This window comes from Barbus barbus (genome assembly GCF_936440315.1).
Source record: "Barbus barbus genome assembly, chromosome: 20".
NCBI lineage: Eukaryota > Metazoa > Chordata > Actinopteri > Cypriniformes > Cyprinidae > Barbus > Barbus barbus.
The window spans coordinates 4,287,317-4,307,220 of record NC_136748.1 but is presented as its reverse complement, the minus strand read 5'-3'; the positions used below and the strand labels follow the sequence as shown (position 1 = coordinate 4,307,220).

General features: G+C 37.1%; 3 protein-coding genes across 3 annotated transcripts in view; all 3 read left to right on the top strand.

Moving 5' to 3' along the window:
- The first annotated feature begins 970 nt into the window (after positions 1 to 970).
- On the top strand, positions 971 to 7,591 carry LOC306886377 (cell cycle control protein 50A-like). Its single transcript, XM_079443427.1, has 7 exons — positions 971 to 1,426; positions 1,491 to 1,610; positions 3,292 to 3,399; positions 3,701 to 3,788; positions 4,741 to 4,887; positions 5,305 to 5,517; positions 6,669 to 7,591. Exons 1-7 carry the CDS (start codon positions 1,181 to 1,183, stop codon positions 6,860 to 6,862), a joined length of 1,116 nt encoding a protein of 371 aa, XP_079299553.1. The 5' UTR covers positions 971 to 1,180; the 3' UTR covers positions 6,863 to 7,591.
- An 804-nt stretch (positions 7,592 to 8,395) lies between these two features.
- Positions 8,396 to 11,395, top strand: LOC306886376 (cytochrome c oxidase subunit 7A2, mitochondrial-like). The gene is made up of 4 exons (XM_079443426.1): positions 8,396 to 8,529; positions 9,004 to 9,093; positions 9,710 to 9,794; positions 10,669 to 11,395. Exons 1-4 carry the CDS (start codon positions 8,512 to 8,514, stop codon positions 10,725 to 10,727), a joined length of 252 nt encoding a protein of 83 aa, XP_079299552.1. The 5' UTR covers positions 8,396 to 8,511; the 3' UTR covers positions 10,728 to 11,395.
- Positions 11,396 to 12,249: 854 nt separating this feature from the next.
- Positions 12,250 to 19,904, top strand: part of LOC306886400 (collagen alpha-1(XII) chain-like) — an 87,695-nt gene continuing 80,040 nt past the window's right edge. Inside the window, exons 1-9 of the mRNA XM_079443473.1 lie at positions 12,250 to 12,315; positions 13,086 to 13,191; positions 16,712 to 16,828; positions 16,930 to 17,070; positions 17,555 to 17,605; positions 18,343 to 18,606; positions 18,994 to 19,158; positions 19,243 to 19,416; positions 19,515 to 19,805. Of these exons, the coding sequence (XP_079299599.1) occupies positions 13,122 to 13,191; positions 16,712 to 16,828; positions 16,930 to 17,070; positions 17,555 to 17,605; positions 18,343 to 18,606; positions 18,994 to 19,158; positions 19,243 to 19,416; positions 19,515 to 19,805 (1,273 nt within the window). The 5' untranslated portion in view covers positions 12,250 to 12,315; positions 13,086 to 13,121. The remainder of the gene's footprint in view (positions 12,316 to 13,085; positions 13,192 to 16,711; positions 16,829 to 16,929; positions 17,071 to 17,554; positions 17,606 to 18,342; positions 18,607 to 18,993; positions 19,159 to 19,242; positions 19,417 to 19,514; positions 19,806 to 19,904) is intronic.

Here is a 19,904-nt window from a genome sequence, read left to right as displayed (position 1 = left end):
GATTTAAAGATAATCTTGTACCAGATTGATATAAAAACACAAAGAGAAGGAAAATATATTTAATTCTTGATTATTAAAGGGGTCATATGATGTGATTTCAAGTTTTCCTTACTCTTTGGAGTGTTACAAGCTCCTTGTGCATAGATAAGATCCCCGAATTTGACTCTGTTCCCCTCTCGGGCTTGAACTGATGATAAATATAAGGACATTATTAACTGTCTTTACATTTATTTCGAAAGCTGAAGCTCGCGATTATGGAAAGGGGCGTTACATTTCCGACTCGTACGTGTGGTGTTCAGCCAATCACAATGCTCTGTGCCATTTGGCCAATCAGAGCAGACTGCGCTTGTCGGAAGGAGGGGCTTTGTAGAAAACGACGCGTTTGAGAGAGGCGGGGCATAGAGGACCTACAATAATGTACAGTATTTGAAAAATAATGTGTTTTTTGATATTTAAAGCATGTCGATATACACCAAATACACAAAATAATGATCTTTATAAAAGCATCATGTGACCCCTTTAACAACATGAAGCGCATTAAATTCCCAGCCTCACAAAAACAAAGTAATACATGCAAGATGCAACATTGAGAAAACACTTAAAACTGAAATGATTTTTGTAAATCCAGTCAGATATTGCTCTTAATTTTCTTGCAGCATTTTAAAAAGGAGAATTTAAAAGAAGAATTAGGGAGAATCAATAAATCATGAATGATTTATTGCAACGGTGTGAATGAAAGTCATGTAATCAATAAAAAAGTAACTGTAGTCTGATTACGAGTAAAATGTAATATAATCTAGTCACAATTAAGCAGCTAGGCTACTACTTAATTTTTGGACGTAATCCAGATTACATATTAATGCTGATTTTTTTTTAATTTAAATATTGTATCTGGACAAGACGTTTGTTATTACTGTATTTCAGTAATGAGTAGGAGATTTTTTAACACTGCAGAAATGTGACGTCGGGGGAGGGGTATGATTGCTGACGTCATGACGTCGCGTCCGGTCCGCTGGTCTGCTGCACTTCCTTGTTTACCAACAGAGCTGCGGAATTAATCATCTCTGCACAAGCGATAGCAGCGATATAATACACACAACTGTCAATCAAGGCGGCATATCTGAAGTTGCTGTCGAGTAGTGTGCTCGCTATCCGCGCGGCTTTAGAGGATTAAAGAGCGATGATGGCGTCCAGCTATAACGCGAAGGATGAGGATCATCATCCGGGATCGGTGGGCTCCGGGGGCCCCGGTACCGTCAAGAGCAAGAAGCCCGATAACACGGCCTTTAAACAGCAGCGTTTGCCCGCCTGGCAGCCCATTCTGACCGCAGGCACCGTCCTGCCCGCCTTCTTCATGATCGGACTCCTCTTCATCCCCATCGGCATCGGACTCCTGGTCACCTCCAACAACATCAAAGAGTTTGAGGTGCGTACCGTCGCCATAGCAACATCTGCCTAGTTTCTGTGCTGTAACCCGTGTTCTGTTGTAGATGGACTACACTGGGGTCGACCCGTCCAGCCCGTGCTTCCACTGCTCGCAGAACTACAGCTGGAACAGCACTGGTGTGTGTACCTGCTCTCTGCCCTTCACCCTGGACCAGCCTTTTGAGGTGAATTAGCATTTCCTGCAGAGAAACCCTATAACTAGATAAATAACCCAGTTAGCCGAGTAACTGTAAGATCAAGAGGGAATGTCTGGTGTGACTGTAAGTGATAGCAATCCATCCTGTTTCATGAATACTAAAGCCGCTTCAAACCATTACACTTCCTCCTCTGTTCTCTACGCTTCCTGTTTGTGTATGCATTGATTTGGTCATTATTCAGTTAAACTTCCCTTTATGTTCAAGTTCAGAGTTGGTAAGTTTTGGACAGTCTCTTATACTCACAAAGCATTTATTTGATCAAAAATACAATTTTGTGAATATAATTACAATAGAAAATAAATATTGTTTAGGTGTATAATATACTGTATTTTATTCCTGTGATGCAAAGCTGAATTTTTAGTTCAAGTTTATTTGTATAGCACTTTTTACGATACAAATCGTTGCAAAGCAGCTCTACAGGAAATATATATATATATATATATATATATATATATATATATATATTGCAGAACCTTAATATATTTAGCATCATTACTCCCGTCTTCAGTGTCACATGATCTTCAGAAATCATAATAATATGCTGATTTACTGCTTAAGAAATATTTATTATTATTATGAATGTTGAAAATAGTTCTTGCTGCTTTTTTGTGTGAAAACTTTGATACTTCTTCAGGATTCTTTGATGAATAGAGAGTTCAAAAGAATTAAATTGTCTTTTTTTGGAATATTATAAATGTCTTTACTGTCACTTTTGATCAATTTAATGCATCTTTTCTGAATACAAGTACTGATTTTCTTTAAAAAAAATCATACTGACCCCAAATTTTTGAGTTCAAATACATTTTAATGCAGAAAAAGATAAGTCTGTCCATTGGTTTGTACTGTAACTTGCTTAGGTATCGATTGTTCAGCCTAAATAGCATTAAAATACATCTTTCCAAAAAATTCCAGTCATCAAAAACGTGATACTTTTGAATTGCTGCACAATGGATTGTGAAAATTGCACAGCATTTCATTTGATATCTCAAATCAAATTAAATGGCATATATGTTGACAGTATATCTATAACAGAGGTGCCTAAACTTTCCAATATAAAAGGCCAAAAATAAAACTTGATTGATGGGCATGAGACAAAAGTAAATGTTGCATTATGCCCAAACATCATATATATATATATATATATATATATATATATATATATATATATAACAATTAATTACATTAATTAATTAATTAATTAATATATGCTTCAATGTTAGGTTTAATTCTCATTGACCTTTCTCTTGTGATATGGCCTGAGGTCATCACAGGCCAACTTTGGAGATTTTCTTGTCTATACCTTTGAAACAGAGGCGGCTCTTTATAGTTGGATATATTTATCTGTAGGTCCATTAAGTTGCAATATTTACTTGGTCTGTGGACTGTTTATTGGTCAAATAAATCGTGTAATGTTGCATTAGCTCTCATTTATTATGCATTAGCATTTTAGAGGAGATTTTATTGATCATGCTTTTGAATAGGTTAAAATAGAATTGTTTCCCGCTCATACGTTAACAGGTTTCAGATCAATTATGTATACACTGCCGGTGAATGTGCATCTATAAATAACAGAAATAGCACCAAGACAAAAGATTTTGTGCCATGTTAACAGACGATGTGTTATGCGTTTACATCTTTTCTTTTGTAGAGCAATGTTTTTATGTACTATGGACTCTCCAACTTCTATCAAAACCATAGACGTTACGTCAAATCAAGAGATGACAGTCAGCTGAATGGAGATAAAAGCTCTTTACTGGTGAGTGATTTGAGGTGATGTCTTTGAGTATCTTTATGATGACTGATTAAAACCTACAATTTCATGGCATTTCGTTTTAATTTTGTTGTGTATAAAGAGATGGTTTTACTGAACTTACTAAATATGCTTTTTATGAAAGCTCCTGTATCTAATGTCTTTATTTACTGTTTAATTTTCATTCAAAAGTTGTAATTTTTCAGTCATGACAAGCGTATAGCTAACAATTTGTGAGAAACTCTTGTCATGGAATGAAAGCACGGAATATCATATTGTTTCAAGTGTTCAAGTCTTTGTTCTGCAGAACCCGAGTAAAGAGTGTGAACCCTATCGAACGAGTGATAAGAAGCCCATTGCTCCCTGTGGTGCTATTGCTAACAGTCTCTTCAATGGTAAGACAAGAATGCTTGTTGCCAGGTTCACGTGTAGAACTTTTCACAGGCTGTGTCCCAAATGATGCACTATATACTCGGTCATCTAGTGTACAAATATCTTCACTTGCGGTACACGTTTAGGAGAGAGTCTCAGTGCATAGCCGTTCAGTGAATGGATGATCTTGCAACACAACCGGTTGCATAAGTGCTGTACAGTTTACAACACTGGAACAGGGACGCTGTTCACATGTTTGTATTTGTAACAAATATGTCTGCAGACTCCGAATTATATGATACGTTTTTGTGCAGCCCTACAAGAGCAATTCAGAACATATTCTGTGAATTTTGTGAAAATTTGGATTAGACTAGGGTTGTGACGGTGAGGAAATTTTCCCACCGGTTAATCGACGTGTGACAACACTGGTATCACCGTGGTGGGGGGGTCTTTGAGTTTTCCCTCTTTTCCTCGCTTTCCTTTGGTTTTAAATCGCTTGTAAAAGCACCGTGCGCGTTTTACTTTCACTTTCAAATTAGCGGCAATTCGGCGTCAAGCAGTTGTTTGTTTTTAGTTTGTTCGAGTTTTCCCTCTTTCCTTCATTTTCCTTTGCTTAAATAGCTTGTAAAAGCACCGTGCGATTTTCTCAATATTTAGATTTTTTTGCACTCTCAGATTCCAGATTTTCAAATAGTTGTATCTCAGCCGAATATTGTCCAGTCCTAACCAACCATACATCAATGGAAAGATTATTTATTCAGCTTTAAGATGATGTATACAGCTCAATTTCTAAAAATGTACCTTGTTTGATCTGTGTGTTAAGCCTTGCTGTGTAAAACTCTGCTGTGAATGTGCACGTGAATGCTGTAGCCAGTTAATATGAGCCACAAAATAAATATCACTGCTCACACAAGCTGTGTTAAACAGACCTAAGGTCTTTCTGACTGCTCTCTGTAATTTGTTTCATAATTGTAGATACTTTGGAGCTGTTTTATAACCATCCAAACGGAAGCAGAATAGCTATTCATCTGGTGAAGACGGGCATTGCTTGGTGGACTGACAAACATGTGAAGTTCAGAAACCCAGGAGGAAACAACAACAACCTCTCCATTGTGTTCCATGGTGCCTAAAGCTAAACCCTATATATCCTACTCGATCAATACTTTGCTAATAAACCTGTATTCCATTGCATTATGCACGTTTTGATAATCAAACTTGGCATTTAAATATAATCTTACTAAGACACATTATTGAGCGATATAGAGCAACGACTAATATTTATATTATTTTATGTAAGTATCTGCTATACTTTTATAAAGATCTCATTGATTTACATTACAAGCTATCTGAATTTCATCTTACTGTTTGGTCATAAATATCAGCATCTGCATCAAATTACATATTTATTCTTTAGCCAAACTGAGGTGTTTATTCCTCTATAATCTAACCGTAACATACTATATTATGAGGCATAAAAGCCGGGTGTATAAAATATGATACTCTGTCACTCTTGCTAAGCAGCGTTATGTGTCATCACAGAGACAAGTAAACCTGTAAACTGGCGCAGACCCGTTTACGAGCTGGACCCGTCTGATCCTGACAACAACGGTTTCATCAATGAGGATTTCATCGTGTGGATGAGAACTGCTGCTCTGCCCACCTTCAGAAAACTCTACCGCATCATTCAGAAGAAGAAGGACAACTTGACCCCAACACTACCGCCTGGAAACTACAGCCTGGAAGTGACCTACAGTATCCTTCTTCACAAATCTGCATGATGCATTACCAAAAAGACCCAAAATAAAATGCTCAGGTTTACTGTATTTGGAGTTAATGCACTCTGTAAAAAGGGATTTTTGTCAAATTAAGAAATCATCAGGTGTAAGCTGTACCAAAAAAATGTTAAATTTCAACTTCAAAAATGTGATGTTTAATTCAAAGTGTTACTTTTTAATTATTGTCAGATTTACTAGCAATTTCTGATTGAAACTTGTTTCAAAGTTAAACCTACATTAATTTTTTTCAGTGTAGCAGGTGGAAGCTTTCACGTTTTGAACTGAAACCAAGACACTAGACAAAAGCTTTGGGTTTTTTGGCCTATTTGGCTTTTCATGTCTTCTTTCATACTAGTGGAAAGAAAACATCCAAAAATTCACATTTTAGTGGTTGTTTTATTGCACATTATCTATTTGTGTCTGTAGGTTACAATACATGACTCACCTAATTTTATACAGCATTTGATCCCTTTTTTTGGTGGTTGATGGTAATTTCTGATTTATAGAGTGATATAAAGAGAAATCCAAAATCTCTTCTGTTAACTCCTGCCTTTATGGAAATGTGTGCAAATAAGTGAATATTTAATTAGATATCGCCTAATTTTCATATTTAAACAATTTAAAAATTTGAAACTCTTTAATATAAACAATTAACTGGGGTGATATATATGATGATATATATATATTAGTTACATTTTTTAAAAATTTATCTGGAGTGTCTTGCCTTAAAGAGACAGTTCACCCCAAAATCAAACTTTTGACATCATTTACTGAACCTACAAGTTGTTCCAAACCGGTATGAATTTCTTTCTTCAGTTAAACACAAATAAGGTATTTTGACGAATGTGGTTAACCAAACAGTAGCTGATTGACTTCCATAGTATGGAGGAAAAAAATATACTATGAAAGTCAATAGGGGCCAAAACTGTTTGGTTACCAACACTCTTATATATCTTCTTTTGACTGAAGAAAGAAACTCATACAGGTTTGGAACAACATAAGGGTGAGTAAATGATGACAGAATTTTCATTTTGGGGTGAACTGTCTCTTTAAGTGTAAACATGTAACAACTGTTCTAGTATGTTTGAAATAAAATGTATGCATTATTCTTTAATGATGTGAACTCAGATTACCCAGTGCGCAGCTTTGATGGCCGCAAGCGCATGATCCTCAGCACGATTTCCTGGATGGGAGGGAAGAACCCTTTCCTGGGCATTGCCTACATCACAGTGGGATCCGTGTGTTTCTTCCTGGGAGTGGTGCTACTGATCATCCACCATAAATACGGCAACCGCAACAACAATGCTGACATTCCTAATTAACTGCGTAATTACCAGCACACTGACATGAGATTACAGTCTGCTCCTGTACACACAGGTGCCCAGAGGAACTACTTGCAAACTTATTATGTATGCACTGGAAGTTTTCAATGATCTGTTTTAAGCATTTATTTAATCCACACCAAAGCTTTACATTTTATGCTCTTTCTACATGAAGTATTTTAGAGTAACTGGATGATGTGTAGTCATACAGTAGGACTGTATTTAAATGAATCCCACCACAAAAACATATCCAGATCATATTTTACCTCCAAAATAATAATAATTAGCGCATACAGACAATGAAGCACTTTGTATTGTATTGATCACTCTCATTTGATTTTGAGGTGAAATATGTTTTTGACAGGCTTGGTGAAATTCATCCATTTGGGAATTATTGCTAATGTAAGGTACATTCACAACAGTCATGGATTTATTTATTTTTGAATAAGAATGCAATATTTCTGATAGTTTGACCGATCGGTAAGGATTGTGTTACTTTATTATTTGAAATGCTGAACTGTGAGTGTCTAGATATGCTTAAAGCGTGCGTGTTATTATTATTATTATTTTTTAGTTTCTTTGAAAAACTTGTTCTGTGCAATGCGTATTTAAAAAGAATATGTGTGCGTTTTGCAACTACTAAGGATCCTTTATCAAGCTCATGTCTGTTGGGCCAAAGTCGATTCATTGCTCAAGAGTTGTGTGATAATAAACATCAAATGCATGGGTGCTGAGATGTGCTGTGGTGCTCTTGTGGGAGTTTGCTGGAAAAGTCTTGATTTGCCACTTAACTACTACTATTTTTGATTTTTAGAGTATCTATCTGCTCCTAATGTAGCACCCAAAGACTGTGGATGGCGTGAAAGGCAGAGGTTGGGTGTTGGAAATTAATTTTATATATATATATATGGATTTCATTAAGATTTCAGATCGCATAAAGTATTTAATGCATTTTTTACTCTTGGAAGAGCCTAGTAATGTGTCCATTTCTCATGAATCTTGCATAGAGCCTTTTTTATGATTTTGTCGAACACAAAGTGTTTGTAAATTTAAAAAAGGAGTTTGGTTTAATGTGTAACCTGCTGATGTTCTTAAACCTTAGTAAAATAAAACATGCTTAGCTTAGCATTTAACTAAACAGCTTGTGCGTCATTTTAAAAAGATTTCACATAAGTAAAAAATATCCATGACAAAAAAAAGTAATAAAATGTTGTACGCCTATATTAATATTTATTTCCTCTTTCAGTGACATTGATCTTTTATTACCAACATCAATCCTGATCATAACTACCAAAAATATTTTTTTCAGGATAAAACCCTTTACGAAAGGAAATTTACAATTTTGACTAAATGTATGCTGTTTGCATCAGCACCCACACACATGCAAAGAAATAAATAACAGAAATGTGTCTAAAGACGCGTGAAGCGTAAACCTGGAAATGAATCTTTTGAAACCGGACTTGTCCGAACGAGCCGACTCTCTAAAAGAACCGGAGCTCCCGAGCTGTTGTGTCCAGCAGGCGGCAGTAACGCGCCTCTCGCCGCTAATCCTGCGTCAGACTCGAACAGAAAAAGGAAGTGACATTTTCAAGTGTCCTTGTGCTGCCGCCGCTTCCTGAACATTGCAGTCTGAAGGAGACATTATCACCATGTTTAGACACTTAAGGGTGAGATTTAAGATCTGTATGCGTGTCCTCATTCCATGTATGTGCAGAAAGCGATTGATAGTGTTCTGGTAACAGAGCTTGATTAGTTTTGAGCAGAATGAAAGACCGTTAGCCTAGCAGCAGCGCTAGTGACCTCCTGCTCGTTACAGAGCAATATCGACTATTTCTGTGTATTTTAGTTCAGATGATATAATATAACTGAGCTCTGTCAGAAATATACAAGCACTCTATTAGTACACTGATATGTGAATTAATCTGATTAGTTTGACCAATCTCTCTCAAGGTCGATAAATTGGAGTTTCCTGGAAAGCAATGTGTTTGTTGTTAATAATGAAGTGATTATATACGTGAACGTTGTTTTGGGAATTTGAGGGCTTATGTGTGGCATTATATATCAGCTTGTAGGGGTCCACTGTGAACAGGTTTGATACTACACGTTTATTGATGAAATATAAGTGTTGTTTTGTTTTGTAGACCCTGCAGCAGCTCTCCAGACGGACTCTGTCCAGTACTGCACCCAGACAGCTGGAGAATAAAGTCCCTCACAACCAGAAGCTGTTTCAGGTTAGTCCTCTAGTTCTGCTCCAGTTCAGCCAGACGTTTATTTGCTACACCTTTTTTTGTTTTGGTCGTCTTTGGCACTGGCTAATGGTAATGTTAAAGTTAAGACTGCAATTTGTTCCCAGGTTCTGGACTGATGGTCCAGTGTGGATGAACAGATAAGTACGAAATGATTCGCTAATAGGGTTCACTTGTATAGTAGGCTGTAATTACTAATCATTGCATGTGTTGTAATGCTATGATAGTACAAAGAGTCAAATTAAACCAGTAAAGCTTCACTTATTCTATAACTGCGATATCACTGGCTTTGACGCTGGCACATTCTGCTCAGGCAGATATATTGCGGGCGGCTGTTATGTTGTGCTCTTGTGTCAGTTTTAAGTGTTTAGTTAGTTTTGGTGGTCCCATCCGTAGGAGTAAATTTGACCAAAACAAGAGTTTTCTTAAAACAGAAAAATGTCTTAATACTTTTATTAAAGGAGATCCGTATCATCTGTATCTTTGTAAATCTGCAAATGCAGAATTTGGCTTTTCCTCTTCAATCTGTTTTTGTGCTTTACACCCCCAAAAGTGCGTGCTTGAGTATCAAATGCTAATATGCAGTTTCTGTTTCTTTCAGGAAGACAATGGCGTGCCGGTCCATTTGAAGGGAGGTGCTACGGATGCTCTCTTGTACAGGGCAACGATGGCTCTTACTGTCTTTGGTAAGCTGTAGATATGTGGCTGGCATTCATTCAGTTATATTATTTATGCTTAATCTGCTTCTTTTAATTTTTTTTTAATGAGATTACAATCAGTGTGGTTCATTAATACCATAATTATTATTAACTTCAGTAAATATTACATTAAGGGCCCAATGAAAACATAATTTTTTCCCCAAATTCTATGTTTTCCTTTTCCTGGATTCAGGTTTAATGGTAATTAAATTTATTAATCAAAAGCCATGCCTAATCAACTGAATTTATTATTATTTAGTTTTTATTATTATTTTTTTTAAAAGAAAATCTACTGCTTGAAATGATCTCAAACTGTGGTAATCAAATGAAGGCTTAAAATATTAACAATTTATTTAATCTTTTATTTTTGTTTTATAATTAAATAAAAATTGATCAGTTCCTTTTGTTTTTGGGAAAGTAAGTGCTACTGTTAAAACTAAAACATGGAAGACAAATTCATATTCCTTAAAATCACTAGTATATTTTATTATTATTATTGATATTATTGTTGAAGAATGTTTTTATGGGTCCTACTAAACAACAAAAAAGAAACCCAATATGTATTTATTTCTGTATTCAGCTGTACTGTTTGTTCATATAGTTTGCAGCTGTATAAGGTGTGATCAAACTATTTAAATATTTCTAATAATAGCATTACAGTTAGTTATAGTTTCTCATATCAGGGAATTTTTCTGAGGATCCCAGTCATTTTAATTTATGTTAAACATCTTTAAGGGTGTTCAAAGGCACTGTCATATTGCTTAGTACTTTGTGTCCTTTTAAGTGTAAAAATGTAGTGAATATGTAATTCTTTGGCTCTGTTAACAGTGCTTTTATTGTCCCACGCCTCTTCTCTCCACAGGGTGCGGTTATGTGCTGTATACATTGATCAATGCAGCGCTGCCCAAGAAGAAGGATTGAACATGTCCCTGTCTGAGTTGTAAAGATCTCTAATCCTCAGAATTCTATGTCCTGTCAGTTATTTTCATTACATTGGATTCATATTTATTGATTGTACTGTAAAGCGCAATCATTATGTAATAAAACGTTCCACTGACAGTCTATGTTTGAAGATTTCCTCTCAACCATATTTTCACTCAATTGCATTAGATTTAAAGGTACCATGCAACAGATCTTTTATTCCATCCTGTGACGTGCATTATAGGAAAAGAAAACATAGGGCTGCACTTTGGTTCTATGCATTGGTTGTTGATTGGATGTTGATATGTGGGCGTGGCATTCAAAAAGGAGGCGTATGAATGTGAGCTTGCAGGGGCGGGGCTTATGCATCACCAAAACATGCCTTGTTTTTAATCTACCGTCCAGTTATGACTCTGATTAAACATTAAAAGTGCAATAAGTAAATAAATCAAAATGTAAACGTGTTCATGAAAGAATCATTCACAATAAAAAAGGGTGGATTTTCATTTCATGCTGACTTTAAAAATACATGTCTTGATCACATTCGTGATTTTTTTCTTTAATTCTGGCAAGAATCTTGATAAGTCCCTGTGTATATGAACTTAGCATGGTGGGAAATTGTTCAGGTATGTAGTTTATGATAATTGTTATATGAAAATATGATTTTCAACAATTCTCTGCTTTTTATGCTGAATGATGAATAGGCTAAATCTTCCTTAGTAGTGTTAAAATGAACGAATTTCAAAATAAGTTAAAAGTAATGACTTTTAGCTCTAGGTAGAGTAATTATGAGAAAACTGATCTGCACTGAAAAAACTAAAAGTTATTGGAACAGGTTTCCCTCAGACATTGCTAGTAAGTTTCACAGGCAGTTACAAATAAAGGCAAGTAACACATTGAAGACGTGCATTTCTGAAGTAGAAAAATGCACACCATTATTTTCCTTCCTTTTCTTTTTTTTGGAATGTCCCTCTACCGACAGCTTACGAAACACACCATCAGCAGAGAAGTATGTACTTTAAGTATTACATTTACAGTCTGGCCGTCTGTATAACCAACAACACGTTCACTGACATATTCGCAATTTCCCATAAATGCATACTTCGATATTAACAAAGCGGTCATGTGCTTGGAGTCTAGATGGACTCTATACCTTCACCATAAAACTATTCAAGTAGGTTATGTCTAAACACGAGGATTTAATTAGCCTACAGTACAGCTGAAAGATTAAATCCTTCTATTACGTGGGTATGCAAAGTAGCCTACATTTCACCAATAAGTATATTTCATTCATTCTAATAATTTTTCGAGTTAGTCATTTTGCCTTCTAAACACAATCTGAGGCATGATTTATCTTATAATAGTAGCCTATTAAACTGAATACCCCAGCACATCTGCATACCACAGAAGCGGATTCTTCTAAAGTGATTTAAAAGAGGGGGCTCCATTCTTGAGGAATTTCGTAAGGGAGTAAAGTTGGGAACAACCCTCTATTTAGTGTGAGGTTGAGCTCAGATACCTCCCATTCTCACCGAGGTTTCCTCACTGCTGGAGGAGCACTTCAGCCTTTACTGAAGGACTATTACAGGTCTGAATATCATTTCTTTACTTCATTTCACGAGTTATTTAGATGTGCATGGAATTATTAAATAACGCGTTCAAAGAATTAAATTCACATTCGGAAATGTTTAGTGTCTGAAATTTCGTAGTGAGTCTGAGGTGATTTATGTGACGTTTAGAGGATTTAATCACTATTTTGTAATTCATTAATGCATTTTTTTTTTTTTTTTAGCTCTGCCACGTCTTTTCTTTTTAAAATATTTTTATAGTGTTTAAATGTTGATAATTGTTGATTTAGGTTTAGGTCTAATCTATAGTCAAGGGATCCTCAAATCTGGCCCACTCCTGCAGAGTTTAGCTCTAACCCTAATCAAACACACCTGAGCTGCTAATCAGAGTCTTCAAGATCATTAGAAAATCACAGGTAGGTGAGTTTGATCAGGGTTGGAGCTAAACTCTGCAGCAGATTGGACCTCCAGGGAAAGATTTGAGGAACTATATTCTAATCAGAGAATGCTTTAGCATTTCCACTGCACTTGTGTGGAGCTCCACGTGGAGGCGCTCACGAGCCATCATGCGCACCACCGTGTCTCAATGAGAAGTAATTCTACACAGTTCTGTCATCTAATTGTCATTTACATGTTTAGGTGAAAAAATGATTCACACTTATTTAGTACAAAATAAAACTAAGCACACCATGAATGCATTGGTTTAATGATGCTATTATTTAAAGTAAAGTACCATGCAATGACTGTAGAAATAACGATGAATTATTATTTTTTTTCTCTCTCTTTGTAGATTCATTAATGAGCTGCTGATTGTGTCTGTGTAAACATGAGGATCAGGCTGTCTTTGGCCGCCGCTGCACTCTTTACTATATTACTGAATTCAGTAGAGGCTCAAGGTATAGTCCATGCTGTCTGTCTTTCTTCTGTTTTAAAACATTTACAGTGAAACATGTTCATTAATTAAATGCCAAGCATACATTGCTTGCTTGTTGAGTATCTTATATTAAACTGTATTACCACTTCTTATAAATCAACTTTGGCCTGTATGATTAACTTCTATATAGTTATTTATAGCCTAATAGTGTATGTAGAAATAGTTCTAATAAGCTATTAAATGAAAATGATGTGCTCTGTTTACAAATGTTGCTCACGTAATGTTGTGTGTGATTCCAGTCTACATAGAGGCGTGTGCTTTTACACACAGAGATAATTATATATAAATCTATTTGTACTTAATATGTTTAGTATGAAAAACAGTCACGCAATCTGCCATTTGTTGCGAGGCATGCCTCAGCAGTTCAGCACATATGCAGCATGAAACAAGCAGTCTGGGATGGTCATCACCTCCTCTGTGAGTCAGGTATTGCACAATGAATTACCATTAGTGCCGGTTAATTACAGGAGCTGAACTGAAAACATTGTTACAAGAGCATCATTATTAAATGTAGACTTTAGCAGTAAGTTCTTGCAGGGACAAACTCATATGTACATTTATCAAGAGTCAAAAAACATGCAACAAAATTACACAGTGTGTAGCTGGATCAGGGTTGCCAGATCCCAGACATTTCTTCAGCTCAAAATCCACCCAGAATCAATGAAACCTAGCCTAATTTCCCCCCACATCCAATCACAGCTGCTGAATTCCCATAAAAGCCTTAAAATAAACTTGATTTTATTTATTCTTTATTTATGACTAGTTTCTATGTAGAAAATAGTCATAATAAAAACATATGTATGCTTAACTAAATGGGTTCCAGAAGTAAAACGGATAAGTGTCTTCTACCGCATGATTTGAAGTTGTTTTAGTTTAAAACGGATCTGTAATTAAAGTCACCACATAGCATCAGTTTAGCCCACCGACAGCTGTCTCGAGCGAAAGTGATGTGATGTGAGAACGTGAGGGCGAAGTTTGATTCAACTGGAAAACCAAATGGAAACACTCATTTTTTGTGCGTGCTGTAACAGAATGGAAAGATGTAACATGAGAGGGCTGAATTAGTCCTCAGACAGCACAAAGACAAAGAGCCTTTTCTTGCAGCCGCTCACGAAAACGCTGAGTTGCAATCCATATGGAAAGTTAATATGCAGTAATGTTTAATGTCAGCACATGTTGTGGAATTACTTTGGCATCTGCTCGGCTTCTCCGGGAGACTCCAACCTCTTTTCCGAACTGCCTGGCAACGGCGCTAGCCAGAAAGAATGCCTGACTGGCTGGAGGTTATTGACATGGGGCAAGACTTTCTCTCCGGGGGATGAGAGAAGTGCTCTCCTGATGGGCCTCCTCGTCCTGAAGTCTCCAGAACCTCAACACGAGCCGACGTTTGTGTCACTTTCGTTATTAAACTGTCAACAGAGTCAACAAAGCTGTCAAACTCCATTATTATAACAGTTGCTGAGCCGGTATTAAAGCTCAATGGTAGGTAGCGTTTCACACATCGTTTGTGCGCGCTGGTGCCGTGACACAAGATGCCTCATCTGTGAATCGTTGAAGACTCATGGGTTTGGCCTGTTTGGACACGTGAAGGGAATCGGCCCAGACCGTTTGAGTTTGACGCGTCAGGTTGGTGAGCATTCTTTCTCCAGCGGGTCGTGTTGTTTGTCGTTTTCCTGGTGTGCTTCCTCCACCGTTTATTTTAAAATGATATTCTGCTGCTCTGGCCTCCATCCACACACTTCTTTCCATCCGAAACTTTCCTTCTTTTTCTTTGCGCATGTGAAGTTTTGCCACGTCCTTATTATTCAGCTGGCCATCAAGTAGAATTAAGAACAGTAGTGCATGGAAAAAGTCTCTACAGCGAAGATCTGCTCTTATAGATGATCATAAATCTATAGCAGACACTGTGGATCTTCATCGCCTTGTCGATGAAGACTAGTAACAAATGAACTGATTTACAAAACTCTACAATGCATTCTTAAAAATAAAGGTTCCAATCAGAACCATATCCTCTATTTCTTTAGAAGACTTATGTTCTGCTGCTTAAAACGGTAAAATACTGAGCTGAAGAACGTATAATGTACTGGAACATCAAGAACCTTTTTAATCTCCAAAGAACTACAGTTTCAACTGACCTTCATTGTTTGTGTTCTAAAATAAAGGTTCTTTATTGGCATTGATGATTCCATGAAGAACCTTTAACATCTTTCTATTGCACAGAAAATTCTTACAGTAATTGTGTAAAAAAGGTTCTTTTGAGAACTGTTCACTGAAAGGGAACCAAAATGGTTCTTCTGTGGCCATTTAGGAACCCTTATATTTAAGAATGCGATATTGTAAGTTGCACTCTAAATATACTAATTAATTTCTGTTATATTTTGCATGTTTAATATCACCTGTTGTTTGCATTTTGAATGTCATCGTCTGTTTTTCCTATGCATTCTTTGCATTCAAGACATTATTCTGACAGCAGAGATTTACATCAGTCATCAGCATTCATGCATGCCGATGTAACATGGATGTTGAGTACGTAAGTGGACATCTCATCGCTTTAGATCGCCGCCTGCTGAGATCCACGACGGTTTGATGTAGATTGCATGTCAATAATGTCTATGACAGAATATCATTTTGAAATACATTTGTTTGTGTACATGGAAACAGTGTAATAAGTTGTTCACCCATGTACATGTGCATGACACTCTGACACCCAGACGAATGCGGATCGATTTCCTCTTCATATCTGCGTTATCTTATTTTTTTGTGCTCTACATTTTCCTTCATAACTCTCAATTAGGAGTGTTGTCTTGTCACGTACACCTTCTTTATGAAAAGGAACTACACAAAAGTCTGGCACGACAAGTTGTGTATTCTTTTTTTGAGATTTGCAATGGATACGTGCCTTCAGTAAAACTTGTTAGTACTCGAGCCTTGTTGGAATATATGTATATATACAAAGCGTATATATAACATATATGTATTTTTCTCTACTCCTGACAGAGCCATCTGGACATCTTTGACATCTCGAAAACTTGATTCCATTGTATAATCAATATTTTGGGAATGGAAACATTGTCTTGATATGATTTATTTTTGTCACCAGCGTTCCAGTGAACGGGCATGCCTTGTATTGATTGCATTCAGCATGTATTGGATGGTTTGTCGACGATATTTTGTTTGTGATTGGTCTTGAAATGTGTTTAGATCTTCTCTGCTTGAGCTGCAGACCATGAGATTCCAGGTTATGCAACTCAAGAAAAGGCCATTTGAACCGAAATGGCTTCCGTCACTCTCTTATGTCGTGTTTTGTCACCTTTACTGTTGGTTCTGTTTGTCTCGCCCAACAATAAACAACTAAACTTCAGTCCTGAAGTGTTTGTCGTTGGGGTTGTTGAAAATCATCTAATGTTTTTTTTCAAAATTTATTATTAATTCAGATATGGCAGTTTCTCGTGATCTTGACTCTATTGCCTTCTTGTTTGCAGTGGAGCCTCCTTCAGACTTGAAATTTAAAATCCTAAATGAAAACACAGTGCATATGTCATGGAGGAGGCCTTCGTCTCAGATCCAGGGCTACAGAATACAAGTCATATCAGATACAGGTGCGTGGTGTCAACAGCTGCAGATTTCACAACATCTGCATGTTTTTTAAACAGCTTTGAGTAACTTCTCTTTTGACTTGATATGTCATTATCTATTCCAGATGATTTGAAAGATTTCAGTCTGCCTGCCTCGGCCACAGACACATCAATCACAGATTTAACTCCAGATGTAGACTATTCAGTGTCAATCAATTCATTCTATGGTGCGGAAGAAAGTATCCCCATCCTTGGACAAATAACAAGTAAGTGCACACCAGATATCCTAAATGTCTTTTTGGTAACACTTTATTTCAAGGTGTCCATAATACAGAGTAATTACCTAGTTAAGTACTTAGCAGTAGCCGTTGTACTTTCATGAAATGTACTTACCATGTAACTAAGTTATGGAACAGCCTGCTGAAAATAGATACAGAGTGGGGAGTGGACTCCTTTTTAACGGAAAAACCCATAACACCTTTGGAATCACAGAGTAATGCACTAAATACCATTCAGAATGCTGTAGAAATACTCTTTAGAGCACTCACAACACACTAGAAATGTAATTGTTTTTGAAGCACCATTCACATTTTCTTCAAAAACTGTAAAATAAAATCCAATTTAGTTCGAGATCTTTTGAGGAAATTTACAATAAATGAGGTGTTGTTGATTATTAGTTTTGATAAATCTATTTGCCAAAAGGAAATGTGAGCTTCCAAGACACAGACTTAACTTCTTCTGCCATTACAGTTCAATCCAGCAACACAAGTGGAGCAAAGAGGCCACCGTCAGAGGCTGTCAGTGAGTATATTCAATCAAACCATTTCTTCATCATTCCAGATGGTAGTTTTCCTTGCTTCTTATCACCTATGAAATGGAATTTTATATGCAGTGTATTAGATCACATTTTTCCTCTAAACTTCAACTGCTGTAGACTTGTTACTGCTCGCAAAAAGAAAGATTGCTCAAGGCTGTGGTTGGCAAAATTGCCTTTAATTAAAAGCATTAAAATAGAATGAGAGCTCATAAAACACTTTGCTTTGTACTGTAAGAAGTGGCTGGTATAACACAGAGAGGGGCTTTTTCTAGCCTCACCCATTGACTCTCACACACTCAGACATCACAACTAGTGGAAAGGATTATGGTCCTGAACCAATTCCACTTCTTATGAGTCCAAATCGTGAGTACCAGTGCCAAAACAAATCCAATTGAACTTCCAGAAAACCTTTTCTCAAGATGTACATTTCACAGTAAAGTTTTGAAGTCATGTCTAAAGAAACAGAGCGAAGTTTATTGAAAGTTTCCATTTGCTTCGGAAGCATCATTTTTGTTGAGAATATTGTTGAAGGAAACAGACAGAGGACATGACTTTTTTAGGAGTCATTAATAATTGTGTAATAATTGTGTAAGTGTAGTTGTTAAATAGACTAAACAGCAACATATTTCGTCCATTAATGTGTCAAAACAAAGAGTGTAGTAGATCTATAGTAGACTCTTATATGACTTTCTCAATGCCTCTTCATTCCCTCGTCATGCAGAGTGTTCAGTGAGTGCTATTGCGGATCTGGTTTTCCTGGTGGATGGCTCTTGGAGCGTGGGAAGAGAAAACTTTAAATTCATCCGGAGTTTCATTGGGGCCATGGCGGGAGCCTTTGACATTGGAGAGGATAAGACCAGAGTGGCTGTGGTGCAGTACAGCTCAGATACCAGGACAGAGTTCAACTTGAACCAGTATTACAGGCGACCTGATGTCCTGCGAGCCATTAAGAATCTGCCCTACAAGGGTGGTAATACCATGACAGGTGTGTAAAAGATTTAAGATTTGCCATACCATTATTTGGCTGATTAGGACTTTCTGTATCAGCATCTGTGTTGATCCTGGAACAACCCTAGTCATCATTAATCATCTAATCAGAGTTTGGGGATTGTTGGTGAAAGTTGCAGGGATTGGGTTTGGCTTGGAGTGTGAACAATATTCTTGTCAATCTATCATGTGGTAACACATATGTGATATTGGAACATCCTATTAGGCTTAAAAATAAAACATTACCTGATTAAACATAAAAAGAGTCATAACTGAATAACTATTCATATTTAGACAACAATCCTTCCAAATAATCACTTAAAAGCGTTTGAACTCTTCCGTTGACATGAATGAATTTGTTCCCATTGTTTACATGCTCAACCAGGTGATGCAATGGATTATCTGGTGAAAAACACTTTCACTGCAGCGGCTGGAGCCAGGAAAGGCTTCCCAAAAGTAGCCATGATCATCACGGATGGAAAGTCACAAGACCCAGTAGGGGAGTACGCCGAACGGCTGAGGAACATTGGAGTAGAGGTCTTTGTCCTGGGTATGTGTCTATACATCTATTGAACATGTTTCGTAATCCAAAATTGTATGGAACACTATTTCAAGCCGCGTTTCATGTCTTCAGGTATTAAAGGAGCAGATGAAGATGAGTTGAAGGAGATAGCCTCCGCTCCCCACAGCAAGCATATCTATAATGTTCCAAACTTCGACATGATCAGTCAGGTGCAGAAGGAGCTCATCACTCAGGTGTGCTCTGGTGTGGAGGAGCAGCTAAATTTGCTTACAAGCGGAGAGGAAGGTACTGCCCGTGCACAAGTAATCCCACTTAACTCAAAGAGAATTGACCAGTTAATGGAAGATCTATAAATCATAAATATCTATCTTTTCTTACCCCAGTTGTTGAACCTGCTTCAGACCTCAGAGTAACCGATGTCTCCTCCAAATCCATGAGAATTACGTGGAATTCTTCTCCTGGAGACATCACTGGCTATAAGCTGCAGGTCTTCCCCGTGATGGCTGGCGCCAAGAAGCAGGAGCTCTACATAGGGCCCACATTCACCATGGCCAACGTCAGAGACCTGTCTCCTGAGACAGAGTATGAGATCAGTCTTTTTGCCCTCAAAGGTCTGACCCCTAGTAAGCCACAAGTTGTCAACGAGAAAACACAGCCTGTGAAGGTGTCTACAGGTAAGATGCTAACAACTAATTTCGTTAGGCCCTGTTTACACCTGGCATTAAGATGCGTTTTGTTCGATTGGGTAACAAGTATACAAGGGAGACACATTC

Coding starts and splice junctions, on each gene's coding strand:
- LOC306886377 (XM_079443427.1), top strand. CDS start 1,181: ATGATGGCGTCCAGCTATAACGCGAAGGATGAGGATCATCATCCGGGA. Junction 3,789..4,740: donor TGCTAACAGTCTCTTCAATG/GTAAGACAAGAA, acceptor TCATAATTGTAG/ATACTTTGGAGCTGTTTTAT. Junction 4,888..5,304: donor CCTCTCCATTGTGTTCCATG/GTGCCTAAAGCT, acceptor GTGTCATCACAG/AGACAAGTAAACCTGTAAAC.
- LOC306886376 (XM_079443426.1), top strand. Junction 9,094..9,709: donor ACAACCAGAAGCTGTTTCAG/GTTAGTCCTCTA, acceptor TGTTTCTTTCAG/GAAGACAATGGCGTGCCGGT. Junction 9,795..10,668: donor GATGGCTCTTACTGTCTTTG/GTAAGCTGTAGA, acceptor TTCTCTCCACAG/GGTGCGGTTATGTGCTGTAT.